At 50.9% G+C, this 20,363-nt stretch overlaps 1 protein-coding gene across 5 annotated transcripts in view; it reads right to left on the bottom strand.

Moving 5' to 3' along the window:
* Positions 1 to 20,363, bottom strand: part of DPP6 (dipeptidyl peptidase like 6) — a 910,604-nt gene that overhangs the window by 112,415 nt on the left and 777,826 nt on the right. For all 5 annotated transcript variants that reach the window (XM_053608766.1, XM_053608764.1, XM_053608762.1 and 2 more), the window contains exons 9-10: positions 3,203 to 3,357; positions 96 to 193 (exon numbers count right to left, since the gene is read on the bottom strand). In XM_053608766.1, coding sequence (XP_053464741.1) covers positions 96 to 193; positions 3,203 to 3,357 — 253 coding nt within the window. The remainder of the gene's footprint in view (positions 1 to 95; positions 194 to 3,202; positions 3,358 to 20,363) is intronic.

The following is a 20,363-nucleotide window of genomic DNA, read 5'->3' as shown; positions in this document are numbered from 1 at the left end:
CTCTGCTGTTTAAATTAGTAGTGAAATATACCTGATGGGAGCGGCCACGTGAATGGCGTTTCCCTGATTATTCTAAGGGATGGAAGGACACGCACCTCATTCTCGGGTCATCGGGTGGCATCATCTCCAGCTCGTGGGTGGGTCCATTTAAGCCGATAACATGTAGGGAGATACTGGGGTTTTCACATCCAGCCTGGGGGATCAAGAGGGACAAAGAGGTGACTCAGTGGCCTCAGGCCCGGGCAGCCCCTCTGCCTGTACAGGCCTTCCCAGAAGGTTCTGGACTCCAGGACTTCTGGAGCTCAGTGAGAGGGGCAACACTGATGCTGACCATAGATCCCCTACATGCAATTTCAAAAAGGACAGGGCTGACGGGCCGGTTTCTCTTCTTCCTTAGAATCCTGCCCCCTGCCCTGGCCAGCACCGGGCGAGTGCCATGCCACCTGCTTCTCCACAACAGGAGGGGAAGAGAAGACTCAGCAATGCCAGGAAGGGGAGTGGGCGGGCGAGCACCGGGGGACCACGGAGCAGAGGCCATGGCTCAGCTGGGGGGAATCATCTTTCCTTCTCCAGGAGCTGGGGCCTGTTCTGCACCCCTCTGGGGCATGGTCCCAGCTGGGAAGTGGGGGAGAGAGATGTGGTGATTCCTTGCTGGGCAGCCTCGGGCCTGATCTGATGCCCCCACTTCCTTTGCACCCCAAGGAAGATGTGCAGGGTCCCAGCAGAGTGACCCCAGGACAGGCACCTGCCAGACGCATTCATCCTCGTGGTCTCTGGCTGGAGAGTGTGGGAATAGGGCAAAGAGCCTCTGAATTCTGCTGGCCAGAAGATGTTGATTTTTTACGAGTAATCTGCGGTTTTCAGGGTAACGCAAGCTCCAGAGCATCTGCCCCAGAGTCCACAGTAAAACAGGGGGAACCCCTGGCCTTCAGGTTGTGACTCTGGGGTTGAGGGACTCTCATAAAGGGGTCACTTGGAAACCATTCCCCCCCTGGGTGGCCAGAAGAAGAGCAGCAGCCACTGCTGCTCTGGGTATAGGTGTGGCGTGGTGGGGACACGGAGGAGGGCTGGGGGGCTCAGCACCACCCAGTACACTCTACTCTGTTTAAGGTGCTTTCAACTAAAACCCTGGACCCTGCCACAGAACACAAAGTTAAATCCTATCAAGATGAGTCAAAAGAGGAGCGAAAGACCTCTGTGGAAGGTAGACCCACTTTGTGTTAATGTCTGGATCGGCTGTGCTGTCCGAGGATCTTAGGTCTACTGCAAAAGTTTTGAAAGATCATTAATGAAATTATTTTCAAAAGAGATTCAAAGCACGGTAAGTATATTCTTTTTTTTTTTTTTTTACTTTTTTTCATCAACATAATGTAAATGTGTTGTGGAAGTTTAACTATAGGTTCAAGTGTGTTGTGAGATAGAAAAGATTGAAAAACACTGGTCTAGATGCTCTCAGATGGGGAAAAGGCAGAGACAAAGGCAGTGGCCACAGGGGGAATGGCACCATTCATCAGGGGTGTCCCCTGGATACGGTCCACACTGATCAAAGAGCTTTCAACAAAGCGTCTTATTACCAGGTGCTGTGGACTGACGTGTCCACACAAGTTCATACTGGAGCCCTAACTCCCAGTGTGTATGTGGAGGTGGGACCTTTGGGAGGTGATCAGGGTTAGGGGAGGTCATGAGAATGGTGCCCCCGTGATGCCCGTGATAGGATCAGGGTCCGCCAAGGGACAGAAGGAGACACAGGGCCCTCTCTTGCCCTTGCATGTGAGGACAGTGAGATGACGGCTGGTGGTAAGCCAGACAGGGAGCCCTCACCTGAAACCAAGTTGACGGGCATGCTGTTGGGAATTCTGTGAGAAACAAATTCCTGTTGTGTAACCCACCCAGGTCTGGGATTTTGTGGTGATGGCCTGAGTGACTAAGAAACCAGGAGTTTCCTTTCTCTGGCCTATGACTCTGGGCACCCCGTGTATCCCAATTACATGTTATCACTCCTCTTGCTACAAACTCCCCGAGGTGGGTCTAGGATCATTCGTGGCATAGAGCACATACCAGCAGCTTCGGAGCTCCTGGTGGGTCAGGACGCTGAGGTTCAAATGCTCCCTGCAGGGGCAAGAGGTGAGGGGTTCACTGCCTAGACCCTGTCTAGCGACTGGGGACTCATCACCTCCACTGGGCCCAGTGACCTTGGGGCCAGCTACAGAAGACAGGGGGCAGCAAGGCAGTCAGCCCCGTGTGCCCATGAGAGCTCTGTTCATGCTCAGAGTCTCCAACTCAGTGGGCCACGGGGCTTTAGCATCAGGCCCTCCCTCCCACCGGTGTCATGACTTGGTAACAACAGCTGGTTCAGCTGTCTCTGTCCCAACTCCGTTCCTGGTCCCCTGCCTCCACGGGATCCTTGGTATCCTACTGGCTGTGGGTGGGAGCGTGACTCCGCTGTGGGTGGGAGCGTGACTCCCTGAGTTTGTCCAGGCCAGGGCTGGGTGTTTGCAAGCAACACAGTGTGTCTCTCACAGTACAAGAGGCTGGGTGTTCACAGTGGAGGTGCTGACAGATTTGGTGTGTGGGCAGGGCCCATGTCCTGGCTCCCTGAAGGGCCTGCTGGCTGCATCCTCACAGGGTGCAATTGGGGAGGGTCCCTCTGGGGTCTCTCTTACAAGGGCACTCGTTCTACTCATGACAGTTCTGTCTTCGTGGCCTTGTCACCTCCTAATGCCATCACCTCGGGGGTTAGGATTTTAATGTCTCAATTTGAGGAACACACAAATATTCAGATCATAGCAACAGCCAAGCACAAAGAAGCTTTGCCGGATCCCGGGGACTGGGACAGACAGAGTCCTTCTGACCTCCTGGAAGTCAAATTTAAAACAGAAATATGAACAGCTAGAGTGGGCAGAGTACGTTTTTGTCACCAGGGAGTTACAAGGGCAGGCAATGTATTTATTTTGGTTTTAATGAAGCTTAGTAAAATGATTAACAGGAGTGATTCAATTATATGAAATAAAGTAAACCAGCCAACAAATTTGACTCAACAAAGATGGGAACTTAAGGCAATGTAATGAGAAATGATTAATTTTTCCTCTGTTCATTGCTTTGCTCATAAACACATCTGATCCCTGGCCCTCCACGCCCTGAGCTGGCCGGGTGGGGCTTGTGAACAGTTCAGAGACGTGTTCCCCGGCTTCCCCTCACCTACCTTGGGGTAGTGGTAGGGCTTCACCGTGGGGTAGACGGAGCCTGTGTAAGTCGGCAGCTCCATGAGAGGGACGCGAGAATCATTGATGGTGGCATAGGCCAGCCGGGTGCCGTCCGGAGACCACCAATGTGCAATGTGGGTCTTCAAAATCTCCTCTGAGGGGAAGAAAAAGAGCAGGGAAATGAGAAGAGGAGCAAATGGGGTGGAGACGGAAGCTGCGCGGCATGGGTGACCCAGAGCTGGCCCGGAGAGAAACCCCGTGGGGCCATCTGTCCATCTGTTCTGACCTTTGCTAAATCTTCAGTGGGGCCCAAGGGCACCTTCGCCCCACGAACACGGCTGCTGAAAGCCAAACCCGGCACAGAGAAGCCCACGGCTCAACTAAATAGCGCCAATTTTCTGGAAATCTTTCTTCCATTTTCTTGTATAAAAGTGAGCTCTGTGGGCCCAACAACTTCTTGTAAATAGAACTATTTTTGCACTACCATGGATTATTATTTTACTACGATTGAAACCAGAACTAGAGAAAACCATCTGACACCGAGACAGACCCGAGTAAGGCAGTCGGTTCTTACAGAGGTTTGGTCCCAGGAAAACAGGTGTTGGAAGTCACAGCGCGGAGCTCCTGCATGACAGCCCCGAAGGAGGAGGCCGTGTGCCAAGACCGGCAGCTCCTCATGCCCAGAGCAGGAGGCAATCTCGCCACTCGGGGCAGGAAACAAAATGGGCTGAACTGGAAACAGGCTTCAACTAGAAGCACCCATTGCTCTGCCTTCGCTAATCAGAGTTTTAACTGTAGATGGGTTTTGTAGGGCCTGATAAGTACGCCAGGGAAAAAAGCCCCTCTGCCGTGTTTCTCAACATGTGTAGCAGACACTTTCCTAGAGGAAGGAGCCAGAGTGCTGCAAATCAGAGAACCCATTTCACTGCTGACCAGCTCTCAGGCCCAGGGATTCCTTCGCATACATGGTCCCTAGAGTAACCAATTTCCTCTAGATCTGTTTTAAAATGGTCAACATAATGACACAGTGTGAGTTCTGCTCAGCTGGTCATCAGCAGGGACACCCCTGCTCTGGGTGCCTGCGGGGACAGAAAGGCCACTGAGGAACGTGAGAACCTGTTGACAAGATGAGGTGACCTGGATGAAGCTGAGGGGCAGTGCCCACAGCGGGACAGGACGGCAAGTCCACAGGGGAGGAGAGGGGACGGTGGGATGGGGGCTGCTGAGGGGGGCTGGGGCTATCGCCATGGCCCTGCTGCTCACCCTCCTCCTGGGGTGGCAACCAAAGCCACGTGCACCAGTACAGTGGGGCTGAGGGCCCAGCGGGCCCACTCCGTGCCCTTCCATCCCGGGGGACGAAGCAGGGGAAGGTGCCTGCTTCCTTGTCCCACGGGACACATCCCTCCAGGGGTGGCCTGCAGAAACCCCTACCGAGTGTGGCCTGGGGTCTGCACCTGGCTCCACACAACAGAAACACGCAGGAAACACGCAGTCCTCCCCGAGGGGCCCCCTGTGTGGAAACAGTGCTCTGAACCCCAGGGTGCAATGCAGAGGTGGTCCCTGTGGAGTGAGGGGCATGGGAGCCCTCAGAGGACCCCCCCCACGCCTCCCATATCCTGCCCTTGTCTGCAGCAGCTTTTCTAGAGCCCAGAAAACTCAAAGGTCTGCTGAGGTAAGTGAGGAGGAGAGAAGAAGGAAGGCAGGCCAGATCTCAAGGGTTTGTAATTTTCCAGTGTCTTCAGCAGCCAGGAGAGTGATGTTCAGGTGCGAGTCTGGAATGAGGTGATTCAGAAGTGACTTTGTACAGAGTCACCAGATCCACCAGGGCTGTGTGCATGGAGTGGTGAGTAATAGGCTCCAGCAGATGGTCTGCTGGCAAAAATAGGCACCATTTGCAATGCAATTTGTGGGTGATTGAACTCAATCTTTTCTGCCCTGCAGAGCCGGGAGGAAAAGGGCCCATGGGGGCTCCAGTGAAATCCCCTCGAGGGAGCAGAATTCAGAGGGCTGAGGGAGGAGGGAGCAAAGCCCCAGAAATCAGCAGAGGAGGCCTGCAGCGGTTTCCATGGGACATTAATTCACAGCCAACTCAGGAAAAGCCAGAATAGAAAAATGGTTGGGTTGAACAGGGGCTTCACAAATGAAGAGGCTTTGTGCAAAAACTAACAAATAAAAACAAAACTGTTTCTTCCTTTTGAACCCAAACAATCTCCTGAGACCAGAGGGATCACAATTCGTCTCTGGTGCAAAATCAGGTCACCTTCATCCTTACCCAAGAGGCTTGGTGAGAGTGGCCAGGCAAGGAGGTCAAGGGTCACTTTTCTCCGCTCAGCTTTTTCTAAACCTCATTTGTAGACTTGCCCTCAGACCTAAAGGAAATGCTGCTGCTTAGCTGTGACCTTGGCCCTGACCTTGAACACGTAGGGACAAGACACAGAAAACATGGATGAAGGCTGGAAATGAAGCAGTGCCAAGGAGACGCAATTCCCCTTCATTCCATCAGCAAACGCCAGAGTGTCTGTGCAAACCTCAACCATTGTTCTGAGAACTTGCACGCAGGATGAGGATCAGTGCAGAGTACAAGATATAAGGGAACTTAGAGACTGTTTAGTTCAGGGGTGACGAATGCCTTTTGAGTGTGAGGCCAAGGTCAGCTCCTTTCTGTGTCATCACATGGTGAGATGGTGCCACATAAAAAGAGATTCCCTTATGCCAAAAGGACAGCCACAGAAAGCTGAGACGGCTTCAGTTCATTTACCCTAAATGTTTTTTACCACATTGTTCCTTGGTGTTTTTATTTTTCTGTATGTTAGTTGCTCATTAAAGAGATAATTAGGTATAAGGGTCCAGGCAGAAGAAAATTTTGACATTTTAGCATTAATTATAAACATCCCCGTTTTTTTTTTTTCAAAACCCAGATTAATGAGGCAGTTGGTTTAAATGCCAGGCATCAAATGTAGTGTAGGAACAGAGTTTTGCAAACAGAGGAACAAAAACTTATTTTATCAACTTAATTGCATGAAACTTTGCCCTGGAACGAAATGAATAACTTCTTTTTTTGAGCAAGTACAATTAACTCAGGAAAACTAGAGGATATATTTTTCCTTCCTCTTCCCTGTCTTATTAAGGGACTGTTAAGCATCAGAAAATAAAGATACATTTGGGGACATCTGCTGGGCAAGGGCTGCCTCTCCCTTGAAGACATGGAAAGTTGTAATCACCACAGTGGGATCTGGGCTGGTTTTTCTCACTTCTTGTCCCTATATCTTAAAGAAGCCCAGGCCTTTTGTGAAGTGCTGTTCCCTCATGCCAATAAGGGCATATTCAGTGAGACAAAATCCCCTTGGGCTCAAAGTGACAATGGCCAATCCAGTACTTTTGCATGGACCTGAGAGTTCTCCACCATGGTATGAATCCTTGAGGCCATTAACATCAGATGGAGCTCCCTAGCCAATCTACTGAGAGTTTTCTAGTCAAAATCATTCAGAAGTAGGAGACAGAGCTGCCCGTCAGGTACCATTTTAGGAGTGGACAGAAGACCCAAGCCCAGGAACAAACAGTTCTCCTGTCTATGTTCTGGCAGCCCTTTATCTAGGAAGGGAAACCTTCATGTCTAAATGAGAGCCAAGGCCTGATATCCACTTCCCCAGGGAGCAGCAGCTCCCGTGTTTGGCCAGGTACAATACACTCCCGTGTACAGTGCACACCTACTTTTTGGTCCAAGCTTTCAGGAAAAAAAAATCTTTTATTTTAATATTTGAATCCAAATTTTTATTTGTTTATATTTAGGTTCCTGTTTTTTTTATGTTATGAAGGAATTTCAGCACTTATTTTTTGATATATTATGGTATAAGAAATTTTATGTAATAAAAAATCATGAAACACAAGAACAGATACAAGGTCCAAGAAATTTTATGTACCAGGAACAAATGTACATTTACCCGTCATAGATGGCCAAGAGCTCTTCATCACTCTCCATAGCAGAAATATCACTTTCTTCAATGCTACATTATTTGTCTTCCAAAGCGTCACTGTCCTCATCTTGGTAAATTTCATCATCCTCAGTTCTATCCATAGCACTGCCGAGGCCATGTTTTTTATACGATTTCACACCCACATCCTTACTAATACTGTTTGACCATCTCAGGATCCAAGCACAAGCCTGGCTGGTAGATGCTTTCTTGATTCGGCCTGTAGGTGGTAAGTCATTACCAGCTGACTGCACCCAGGATGTCCCCTTATCAGGGCCTTAAAAGAGGTTAAGGAGGCTGAAGTTGGCTGGTTAGCCCACCAGGCATCACAGTAACTTGGGTTTTCAAGTTCAGTGCAATTGCCTTTGTACTTTATGTAACACGGACTTTGAAGGGACCAACCATGAGCAAAGCTGGTGTTCAGAGTTGTCCCTCAGGCCTTCGTGACCAGGCCTCGTTGAACCAGATTTTCATGTCTCCTTCATCGCTTTCCCACACATGTGGACAGTAACTCCATTTGGAGTCTTTTCTTTAAGAACGTTTTCTTTTAAAGTGATCACAGGTGGCAGCTTTGGCCTGCCTGTACGACAGGCAGGAACAGCAGTGCAATGTGTTTCTCGTGTCCACGGGTTTAACGGCCGTGGTCTGTGCTCTTCTGAGTCCACAGTTAAGACGTGAGTGGGAGCTCATCCCTGCTGACAACCTGGGACAGCTCACAGGTCTCTTCTGAAGACTGATAACATAAGAATGAAATTTTAGAACCTGATTCTCAGAGGCTGCTGGAAGTTTGGGGGGAAATTTTGTTCCTGTTCTCACGCTCAGACCTTCTCCCTGCATTAAGTTAAAGCACCATTTACATGTCCCTGAGAAATCATCAATGATTTTTTTTTCGGGTAATCCTTTTACCCTCTCACATCATCTTTTTTTTTTTTTTTTTATTAAATCATAGCTGTGCACATTAATATGATCATGGGGCACCATACACTTGGTTCACAGACCGTTTGACATATTTTCATCACACTAGTTAACATAGCCTTCCTGGCATTTTCTTAGTTATTTTGCTAAGACAATTATATTCCACATTTACTAAGTTTCACATGTACCCTTGTAAGATGCACCGCAGGTGTAATCCTATCATCTTGTTCAAAAACAGAGACCCCAGTTTGATGCTGCTCCGGAAATCAGGCCTTCACCTCCTTCCCCACCTGTGGCCCCTCTGGAGGGTCCCTGGCACGGCCTTCCTCCGTCCCGGCCTCTGAGAAACGATGCCTTCCTGACGCCCCACGTCTGAGGACATCCCCTGCGGGAGGAGGCCCCGAGGGTGTCTCGGCAGCCCTGCTCTTTAGTATGTTTTATAACTGTTAGCTTAAAGCTTGCAGTGCAAGAAAACCATTTTGACATTTTCCAAGGGATTTCCCAATAATTTTTGTAAAAATACCAGCTACATACTGGTTCTTGCCTACAGTGTATGAAGAGAAATACATCACTCTTTGTGGGCCAAAAATGCTTTGCTTGCAAATTCGTTAAAAGTTTAACCAAACTGATTCCTGTTTCCAGGCCATTACTTTGCATATGGGTATTCTTATTGCTTTCTAGAGTTGCACTTTTAATGCATAAGTGTAAATGAAAGAATTAAAAACGCTTACATAGACACAGAATTTAGTACTCTCATGTACGTGTAATGGAGCATCCTAATTCTTCCCTCAAAAATCTGGATAAAGAAGTGCACATTGTATACAGAAAAATATGGTAAGTACGTTTGCTGAGCACAGGTGTCAGTGGTTGAGTTGGGGTCCCCAACCTGTAAGTCTGCCGGAAGGTCATTGTGCAGCTGCCAGGGCATGGGTCGTAGGGCGTAGAGGCCACCAGGAGAGTCACAGAAGGTAATAAAAAGAAAGGCCGGTCATGGAGACACACTTGAAATCCTCATGGTGGCTGTGTCCAGGAGTCTTAAGTCTCTTGAAGCAGAGCACAACGATGACGCCCACTGCCTCGTACACTTGGGAACAACACTGCAGATTTGAATTCAAGTTTATTTTTGAAGTAGAGGATCTCAGATTGGGCCTCCACTGGAATTCAGACAAGAGCTGGAATTGCATGAGTCTGGGGGGCGGGAAGATGGGGCAAAAGGCAGCACAGTGGCCTCTGCCCTTAGTCCCTTGTGGTGGGTGAGAGGGACAGGCTGCTCCCAGGAGGAGGTCCCTGCACCCTGGAGCAGGAGAAATAGCGTTACCAGCCCCTTCCTCTGCTCCCCTCACTGCAAACTGCCGGTTGATGTGGAGGAGGCATTTAAAGCACAAGTGAGTTCTTGTCAGGGATGATAATCAAGTGATAATCAATCATGTGCGGAGATTAGGTAAGCGATGAGCTGGAGTACATGCTTTCCGTGCTCCCAGGAACAGCTGGCAAGGTGCCGGTGACAGGGGATTCTTACTGAGAGTCTGTGAGGCTGGCGTCTCAGGATTGCCCCTCTGCAGGCCTTGGCTCACATTCTGAATCTTCTGTTCTTTGTCTAAGGAGGATCCCTCAAGTCTTATGAACTCTAGGCCCTACAAAATTGGGATCCATCCCAGTAGAGAGAAGAATAATGTCTGGAGAAAAATCTGCAGGAAATTAGCACCACTTAGAAAAATGGCAGGTTCACACCTGCTACTTCCAGAGGCCATGTGCCCTGGACGGGAGGGTGTGAAAGTGGCAGGGGTCTCACCTCAGGCTCTGTTCCCATCTCTCACAGCCTCTTCTTTCAACTCTAAAATGTGGGTGTTGGCTCAGTGCAGCTTTTCCTCAATCTTTGTGAATGTGAGCACCCCTTCCCACAGAGAAACTCACCTGCCGCACTTCAATTTGACTCTAAATACTCCACGGCTCTTTCACAGTAGCATCTGTGGTCGTAAGCACATGTGACATGTGACATGTTTGTGCCTATGCATAACTGCCTGTGGCTGTGGGTCTGCAAGATTCTTCATGTGGCTCCAGGGCCTGGCTTCGTGGAGTCCCTGACTCAGACATCAGATAGGACCCCACATTGTCTCCTAAGTTCTTAAAACGACCCCCACTGCTGGTTCCCAGGACAGAGCAGGAGCAGGTGTCTGCTGGTGGGTTTCCTGCGATCTGAAGCATGCCTGGCCCATGGGCCTCACTGGTTCTTAACCCCATAGTTTTTAAAGCCTCTGAAGGAATTATATTTCCTTTGCAACAAAATAACTAATCCCACTGGATCCTCACCACTTTTCCCTCTTACAATGAAGATACTTGGTGAGGATGGTAACCCGGAAGGCAGGGCTGACCCAAGGCAAGGTAGAGAAGAAAACGCCGTGTCCCAGCGTTCCTGACCCTCCTCCTGACCCCGTCTTGGGCAGCTCCTGTCAGGATTGACAGGTAAAGCCAGTGTGTGTCTTTATTTCACGCATTTTCTTTTTTTTTGGTTTTTGGCTGGGGCTAGGTTTGAACCCGCCACCTCCGGCATATGGGACCGGCGCCCTACTCCTTGAGCCACAGGCACCGCCCTTCACGCATTTTCTTGTTAGATTCCAAGCAGACTTGGCAGTATGGATGGGTGTTAAGAGCAGTGGTCAGCGAGCTCCCAGGGCCCAGGCTGTTCTGTGCAATCTCTGTACAGGGAGAATTTGATCCTTAGAACAACCATCCCAGAGAGATGTTATTTTATTTTATTTTTCCGTTAAGGAAATTAAGAGGGAAGAAGTTTACATAATGCCCTCAAGCTCACATGGACAGTGAGGGCAGCCACAGAAATGCGGAAGGACACAACACTGGTCTTTGGCATCCTCTGGTCTCCAGAATCCTCTTCCTTCCCCCACTCATGGTCCCACGCGCACCTCTGTGTGCCCAGGGCCTGTGCGTGTGGTCACGTGGGGACTTCCAGATCTCAAAACACGCCACCAAATACTACCCTCGCCCAGGCCCAGAGCTGAGATTGCTCGCCTGCCAAAACATCGTTTTCAATTCAGTTTCTGAAATGTGTTCAATTTAAAAAAGAAGGGTTCACCATCATACTCCGTCTGACTTGGATATTAATTTAATAATCGATGCGGTGATTGGTTTAGTGTCTCAGGTAAAATGGATTATCAAGCCTAGGATGACTTTTAATTTCCTTAGACAGCGATACTGTTTTCCCTGGTATTCTGCCAAAGCTGATTATCCTGTTACTACTCATCAGAAAGCTAAAAATAATTGAGATTCTGAAATTAGAATTTTAATTGGATAGTGAATGAACCGCTAGCTGAGAGTCACCACAGTCGTATTTACTAAGAGGTTTCCAAAAGTGCTGACCTTACTTTGTCCTCTTCTGGAAGTTAGAATTTTATTTTTTTTGCCACATAGCAAAATTGTAGCCTTAAAATTATATGTAAAGTTTCTAATATAGTTTGACTTTAGTTTAAGTTACACAATGAGAAGAATATTTCCTTTCAGGTAGCATGGGAGCAAAGCTCATTATAATATGTATTTTCAAAGAAGAGCCTAACTGAGCAATCGTCACCTTAGCCAGACAGGGATATTCTGCATAATTATGTCCTAAAGTCAGTGAAAACACATTTAAAAAAATAATGGATAGCAAAGACAATAGCTCAGACAAAAATTAGATCTTAAGGTTTTTTTTTTTTTAATAGGAAGCTAGTTAACTATAAACTATAAACAGCACTAGAAACAATTTCTATACCCAACTGCGTCAGATTATTTATTATTCTCGGTTCTATTGTTCAAAGAACAAGAACTTCCCTTTCAACTTGCATAGATGCATCCTGACTGCAAGGAACAGCCTGTAAGTGAGAAGGGGCGCGACCCCCGGGCAGGCACACAAGTTGATGATGGTCACGGGTGTCACTGTGATGTTCTGAGGGTGCAGGTGGAGAAACAGCACAGGCTGGGGACCGAAGGCCCTTCCTGACAGCCCACTCTCCGCCCTCTCCCGCCCTCCAAATGTCCTGGGATTATGGCCTTGGCCTGAGGCTGACATCACTCAGAGGACAGCATCATGCTGAAGGAGAGGAAGCCACTGGTTCCAGAGGGGCACATCGGCTCTATTCTACTCCAAGCCCAAACTGTGTCCCCGAGCTGCACAGTCCTTTCTCAAACACAGGCTGTGACTGTGAGGGCAGGGAATGAAGCAGTGCCCAGGGCTCTGTGGAAGGCTGCGGCACCACCTTTTGGGAACACAGAGAGAGTGGCTGCTATTTACTTGAGAGTGACAGCTCCGTGGAGCTAACATGGGAGGATGCTGGCAGACCAGCAAATGTCTGTGGGGTCCCCCAGGTCTTGCCGTCCCTGAATGGGGCTGGGAGGTATGGGCACTGCCTCTAAGTAGACGACAGATTTGGAAGGGTCCCCAGGCATGCCTGTGCCCACGAGCATGTCTCATTACACATGATCAGTGAGTGAGACCAGCTCTACGCACCGCCCACTTCCCCCATCTCATACCCGTGGCAACCCGATAGCCTAGTCTGCAGATGCTGCGTGGAAGGAGACAGTCTGGGCAGGCCTGGAGGAGGCAGAGGGGGGGTCAGGAGGTGCCTAGTGGCCATGCTTCTTTTGGGGCCTCCCCGCTCCTCTGGGCATAGAGTCCCCATGCAGGCATCTAGAGTCACGTCCACCAAGAAGCAGCCGCCCAGTGCCAGGCACAGCTCACAGCAGTGCTCACTAAGTGGCAGAACTGAACCACACACAGAGAAGCAAGTGCTGAGGCAGAAATGCCCTGGCCAGCCACGCCTGCCCACCATGCTCCCTCCTTGCCCTTGACACGGCACCGGGCCCACAAGTGCATCTCATACGTACATAGAACCTCCTGGCACCATCCATGTCCTAGGACAGCCCTGGGTCAGAGCAGCCCCCCTTGCAGCTTTTGGGGCCCTCTCCTGGGGCCAGTCAGAGCTATGGCATTTGGCAGTGGACAGCATTCCTTTCTCTCCAGTGTCCCCAACCCAAGCCTTGAGTCAGAGATCCGGATCCAGGAACAGTGAGAACCCCACAGTGCCCACAGGGAGATGAGGAGGCTGCAGCGGCCCAGCCTCCCCTCTTCCGCACACGTGGGCCCTTCGAGTGCAGACGACAGACAGCTCAGTATGTCCTCTGCTCCCCCCGCCCCGTCCCTCCAGCCACCATGGCAGCCTTGCTGGATGCTCTGGCTGGCATGGACCTCCTGCTGTGCTCTCTGCCCCTAGAAGACACTGAGGCTGTGGAGCTCCTGGACGCCCAGCCCCCGGTAGCTGCCCCAGGGCCAGCACGTGGGACCTCTCAGAGCCACATCTGGACCTGATTCTCCAGCTGGGCCCCTTGAGATTTTAGCACCAGTAATGACTGCAATGATGCGAAACTGGATGAGGCCCTGGCTGCCTACGCATGCTAACTGTCCACTTCAGGTCGGCCCCCTCCCTCTTCCGACCATTGTCTCCCATGGGGGCTGTTTCTTTGCTGAGTGGAGGAGCCACACCAGGGTCACAGGAGAATCTGAGTTTGTTCTGTGGAATTAACGAATGCCCCAGACAGTTGCTACTCACTGGTAATGCTCAGACGTCCAGTTGCTCAAGATGCTGACGCTGGAAGTGACACGCACATTCCCAACCTTACCTCCTCCCTACACAAAAGCTCCTATCTCATCTCAGGCAGAGCTGGGTGACTGTCTCCTGCTTTAGACAAACTGAATAAACCATTCTGTCTCTAAGCACCAGTGTCATAGCACTTGGCTTTAGCTGTGCACTTCGCAGCAGGCCTGAGTTCAGGGTCCGCGGACGTCTCTGTTTGTCTCCTTAGCCACAGCACGTGGGAGGTGACGGGGCCCTCCTTTGTCTACAGCACAGGCATCTTAGCACATATTGAGCTCAGCACTCATCACCTGCACCTCCTCTAATGCTGGGGACACCAAATACTGCAAGAAGCCCCCGCCCCGGTGAGCAGGCTCATCCCGAGCACATCCGCCTTCATAAGGGCTCTGTGAGTTTGGGGCCGCTGTTTTCCACAACTGAGATGAGAAAACCTCCAGTACTTGCCTGACATTTTGTAGTGAATGACCAAGGGTGGATCCTGGATTCTGACTCAGATAGTTTGCTCAAATTTACACGTTCTGTGCCTTGGAGGCAGAGACTCACCGCCCAGCCAGCATCTCCCCAGCGCCTGTGTGTCCTCCAGGCCCCACACACTCCCTTTACATCCAGAGCCTCCCTTGTGTCTCCAGGGACCTCGGCCCAGTGTCAGCCCCTCACCTGTCTCCCCAGCTGTATCTCTGAACATTCACCGGCCTTCTTGCTTTAACTGAAATCAGCTCTCCCCTGGAGTCCCAGCTCCCTCTCTTTTCTCCGACAGTGGCTTCTGTTCCCCATGTTGCCTATTTGTCCCTCCATGTTCCACTGAAGACACCCTGCACCTGCTGGGGAGACCTCTGGGGCCCGGTAAGCAGCTGGCATGGGGTGGGGGAAGGCAGAGAACAGGTAAACTGACCTCCACTGCTCTGCAGTTTTGAAATCACCTATACTAAAGTAATACAAGACCGTAGGCAAGGGCTGTAAAGGTGCAGTCTGATTCCCACAGAAGTATGCACATAGCTAAAAGGTAAGCAGCCACTGTGTCCTAACACCATCCGATACCTGGTGCTGCTTAAGTCACAACAGGTGCCAGATTTGTGACTTCCTGATCACATCTACAGACAGCATCGCTAGTGGAAGCCCTAAGACTGGTCTTTGGGACCTCTTCCAGACTCTGCAGTTGGGGAGACCCGCTGACACCAACCACACCCGGGGCTGTGCATGGAACAGACCCAGAACATCCTGCGGCCCTCTACCCGGACCTGTCTCAGCCCTATGAGTTCATCCCCAGACAATCAGCAGACCTAATTCTCTAGCAGTTTGTTTTCCAAACTACCTTTAAAAATCTTAGCCCCCCAGTTCTCGGGGGGATGGATTTGAGAAATGTCTTCCATCTCCTTGCTCAGCACCTTGGAACATTAAACTCCTTCTCTGCCGCAGCTTCTGCTGTCTGGGTACGGCAGCCTCCTTTGGGCAGGACGTTGTGTCCTGCGTGTGGGGATCACACAGGGAATGCCACACTTGTGTGCGAGCAGGGAAGAGCCTTTTGGCTTCCACGCACTGGTGGAGTCTCATTCCTGTCTTCATGTTGCTTTCTGTCTGATCTGCCGTGTGGAACCATCCGAGCATGAGATCCGGGTGCCACAAACGAGCAAGGGCTCAGGGACGGGCAGCTCTGGTGCCCTGTTCCGAGCGCACCCGTCTGCGCCCCTGGCTTGTAGTACACCTGGTGGGTCCTCAGGATGTCGGTGCGACGTCTGCATTTCAACAGCCTGCAACTCCACTTGCTGCCTGTTGGGGAGCACCCCAACCCCTCACAGAGGGTGCTCACCCATGGCCAGTCTTCCCTGGTGCAGATCTTTACGCTTGAGTGGAGTCATTCTCCACGGTGACTGATGTCAACAGCCATCAGTGTTTTGACCATGACCCACCGTCACGCGTGTGCATCTGCAGCAAAGACTTCGGAAAGGTCACCCCTCCTGGCCATTCCTTATGTCCTCTGGTATGTTCTGTCCCAGGTGTGGTCCCTCTTCCACTGAAGTTGCTCTCCTCTTTCATATCATCCTAGTTCATTAAATTGACTTTAGGACTTGGTCATGCTCTGCAGTTTGAAAGACACAGACAACCTAGAAAGAAAGAAATGCGGCAAACCTGCTTCTGTCAGCCCCCACCAACCTGAGCCCTGACAGGAGCTGGACAAGGCTGCCTGGGGTCCTGGTCATGAGCACAAATTCCAGTGAGTGTTAATCAGAGGGAGCCTTGTGCAAGGCCTCACCCTGCTTCACCTGCCACCCAGCCCGGCTCCCCTCTGCATGAGGGGATGTGAGTGCTGTCAGGGGCAGGAGGAGGCTTGCACAGAATCCCAGCAGTGCGGCAGCCTGGGCTTGCTCTGCCCCACCCCTCCTGCAGGTCCGGGTTGGGGCAGTGCTGGCTCCGGTTTAGAGCACTCACAGAGCTATTCTCATGGTGTGTCTGGTGTCGAGGGTGTTGGTTATGTGAGCTCCGGATCCTAGCCCCCTCTGGGCTGTAGCTCCCCACAGATGCACGTATGGGAGCAACAAGAGACACAGTTGAGACCGCTGTGCCCAGACATGCAGGCTCCCTTTGTCCAACCTGCTGTCCCTGTGCAAGGCAGGGGGAATCCCTGTCACTACTTTCTGTGGCCCATCTACACCGGCCACTGGCCAGCTTGTGGGCCGCCTCCTGGCCCCTCCTTATGGTTGACAGGTGGGGTGAAGCACGGTGCTCCAGGTGCCCCTGCTTCATGTAAGACGCGTTAGGAAAGCAACGGGGTGGTGTGGACGTCACCGTCAGCCCTTCTCCCACTATCATCACATCCGTGAGTTAGAGGGACTGTACCAGGTCTGCCGGGGCCCGTGGCACTAATAAGGCAACCACTGCTACCAGGGATGTGAGCAATGTCTGTCGTTTGTGGGGCACTTTGCTCCTGATGAGAGAGTTTTTCGTACATTATACATCAGAGCGCCACCTGATGACGGCCCACTGTCTCCAGGGGCTGGGCCTGTGACAGCAACTTTGTCCCTGAGTTAGGGCTGGTGACAGCACCTGTGTCCCTGAGGGGTGGTGACAACAACTGTGTTCCTCAGGGGTAGTGATGGCAACTGTGTCGCTCACTTAGAGGTGGTGACAGCAACTGTGCTCCTTAGTTGGGTGGTGGTGACAGCAACTGTGTCCCTCAGTTGGAGATGGTGACAGTAACTGTGTTCCTTAGTTGGAAGGGCGGTGAAAGCAACTGTATCCCTCAGTTAGGGGTGGTGACAGCAACTGTGTCCCTCTGTTGGAGGGATGGTGATAACACCTGTGTCCCGTAGTTTGAGGTGGTGACAGCAAGGGGTTGTGACAGCACCTGTGTCCCTCAGTTAGGGGTGGTGACAGCAACTGTGTCCCTCAGTTAGGGGTGGTGACGGCAACTGTGTCCCTCAGTTGGGGATGGTGACAGCACCTGTGTCCCTCAGTTAGGGGTGGTGACAGCAACTGTCCCTCAGTTAGGGGTGGTGACAGCACCTGTGGCCCTCAGTTAGGGGTGGTGACAGCAACTGTGTCCCTCAGTTAGGGGTCGTGACAGCACCTGTGTCCCTCAGTTGGGGATGGTGACAGCAACTGTGTCCCTCAGTTAGGGGTGGTGACAGCAACTGTGTCCCTCAGTTGGGGATGGTGACAGCACCTGTGTCCCTCAGTTAGGGGTGGTGACAGCACCTGTGTCCCTCAGTTAGGGGTGGTGACAGCAACTGTGTCCCTCAGTTGGGGATGGTGACAGCAACTGTGTCCCTCAGTTAGGGGTGGTGACAGCACCTGTGGCCCTCAGTTAGGGGTGGTGACAGCAACTGTGTCCCTCAGTTAGGGGTAGTGACAGCAACTGTGTCCCTCAGTTGGGGATGGTGACAGCACCTGTGTCCCTCAGTTAGGGGTGGTGATAGCACCTGTGGCCCTCAGTTAGGGGTGGTGACAGCAACTGTGTCCCTCAGTTAGGGGTGGTGACAGCAACTGTGTCCCTCAGTTAGGGGTGGTGACAGCACCTGTGTCCCTCAGTTAGGGGTGGTGACAGCACCTGTGTCCCTCAGTTGGGGATGGTGACAGCAACTGTGTCCCTCAGTTAGGGGTGGTGACAGCAACTGTGTCCCTCAGTTGGGGATGGTGACAGCACCTGTGTCCCTCAGTTAGGGGTGGTGACAGCACCTGTGTCCCTCAGTTAGGGGTGGTGACAGCAACTGTGTCCCTCAGTTGGGGATGGTGACAGCAACTGTGTCCCTCAGTTAGGGGTGGTGACAGCACCTGTGGCCCTCAGTTAGGGGTGGTGACAGCAACTGTGTCCCTCAGTTAGGGGTAGTGACAGCAACTGTGTCCCTCAGTTGGGGATGGTGACAGCACCTGTGTCCCTCAGTTAGGGGTGGTGATAGCACCTGTGGCCCTCAGTTAGGGGTGGTGACAGCAACTGTGTCCCTCAGTTAGGGGTGGTGACAGCAACTGTGTCCCTCAGTTGGGGCTGGTGACAGCAACCGTGTCCCTCAGTTGAGGATGGTGACAGCAACTGTGTCCTTCAGTTAGGGGTACTGACAGCAACTGTGTCCCTCAGTTGGGGATGGTGACAGCAACTGTGTCCCTCAGTTGGGGGATGGTGACAGCAACTGTGTCCTTCAGTTAGGGTGCTGACAGCAACTGTGTCCCTCAGTTGGGGCTGGTGACATCAACCGTGTCCCTCAGTTGGGGCTGTGACAGCAAGCTGAGATAGAGACTTGCCTCTAGGAGGATCTTGGGCAGTCATTCAGCGGCAGGAGCAAATGTTCCTTTTTTACTAACATATGTGCATTTTCTAAGAGCAGCAACTCCAGTGCTCACTGTGGCATTTTGCACTTTGAGTGACTAATAAATGTCTGGCAATACCAGCTCTACATGGCGTGTGGTGACTCTCACAGCGAACCCACAAGGCTGATGCTGTCGTGCCCATCCTACAGAGGAGAAAAATGAGGTCCGACAGGTGAAGTAATTGTGAACTCGGGGCTGCCAGACTCCCAAACTTTCCCCTCCCACAAGACCACACTCCCCAGGAGCCTTGGGCCATCTCTTTCTGTGCACTGAAGCTTTGCGATCTTCTTGAAACCTATGGTTTTTAATCTAATTTTGGAGGAAGGAGAAAATATCTATAATGCAAGGCAGACACCCCTGGGATGCACATGGAAATTACATGGTACAAGGCCAGTTAAAAACTGGCTCTTCATTGAGACGACCTCTTCTCTCAAACAGAGCAGATAGGATGGGGGAGACTTGCACCCCCAGGTGATTATGCTTAGGGTGCTCATGACGGCTCTGTTACTTTCTGGGGTTTCCCTGTCTATCTTGCCTCCTTCTTCCAAGGTTTTTGTTCCTGGATAATCTTGTATGATTATAAGAGGTATTATCAGCTCTGAACGGTTCCGCTGGGCCGCGGACATAATCTGCAGGTAAAAGACAAAACTCCAGTGACAGAGGGGCTTACGCTGGGGACAAGCAGGGCTCAATGAGCTATTTTTATCCTCCTAGGGAATTCATTTGCAAGGTAAAGACAGTATATTTTAGTTGTGGTTTGTAGGATCAGATGTTCCTCCAGTTCTCCCAGTGAATCTTGTTTGTTTTTGTGAAATTGCTGGTAGAAAATCTCAGCTTTCTTTCATCATGGAAAGCTGCAGTCACAGTGAGTTCTTCTTTGCCAGAATCTAAACACCACATGAAAGGCTCAAATTGAGCCGGCCAGTGCTGTGATTTGTTTGCTTCTTCTGTTTTTTTTTTTTTTGCTAATTGTGACTCAAAGCAAAGATGCAGGAAGCAACCCAGGCTTCCAGAATTACTCTGTGAATAAAATAATCCCAGGTTTATTTTCCCGGCTTGAAGCTCGAGGGAAGTTTGCTAGTACTTCTGGTGGCAACTTCCAAATAGAATGGTACTACCGAGTTGGGAGTTGGGTGGGGACCTCACAATGGAGGGGCTCAGGGACAGCGTCAACACGTGCCTTGCTCACAAGTTCTGAAGAAACAGAAAGGATGGCAGACAGCATGTCAGCGCCATGCCCCCCCCGCCCCAGACACAGAGCTGCCCCCTTCCCACTGCGGATGCTTTAGGACCAGAGGGGGCCTTCGGGGCTATGTGGGGAGTTCCAAATCTTGCTGTGAGTTGACAATTGTTCTATGCTTCTTCAAGGTTGTGTCTTCGGAATTTAGGGACCTAATGATGTGCCTTCCCACAAGAGAGGACCCAGATCAGCCAGATCCTCCTGGCCCTCCACAAATGCTGAAATTCCAGGATTCCCCCAAACTTCTCTTGTCTCATGTAACCCTGAGATCATTCTTTCCTCAATCTGCTGTCTTCTTTTTTCCTTGATAAATGATGCAGGAATAGCAATATTCATAACCAATCAACACCTTAACTTTCTTTGTTGCTCTTTTTTTTGCAGTTTTTGGTCAGGGCTGTGTTTGAACCCACCGCCTCTGGTATATAGGGCTGGCACTCTACTCCTTTGAGCCACAAGGTGCCATCCTTCCTTTTTGCTCTTAATTATTATGGGTACATAATAGTTGTATATATTTATAGGGTACATGTGATATTTTGATACAGGCAAACAATGTAAATTAATCAAGTCAGGGTCTTTGGGGATATCCACCACC

This window comes from Nycticebus coucang, chromosome 11 (genome assembly GCF_027406575.1).
Source record: "Nycticebus coucang isolate mNycCou1 chromosome 11, mNycCou1.pri, whole genome shotgun sequence".
NCBI classification, from domain to species: domain Eukaryota; kingdom Metazoa; phylum Chordata; class Mammalia; order Primates; family Lorisidae; genus Nycticebus; species Nycticebus coucang.
This window is presented reverse-complemented; position numbering and strand designations above follow the sequence as displayed.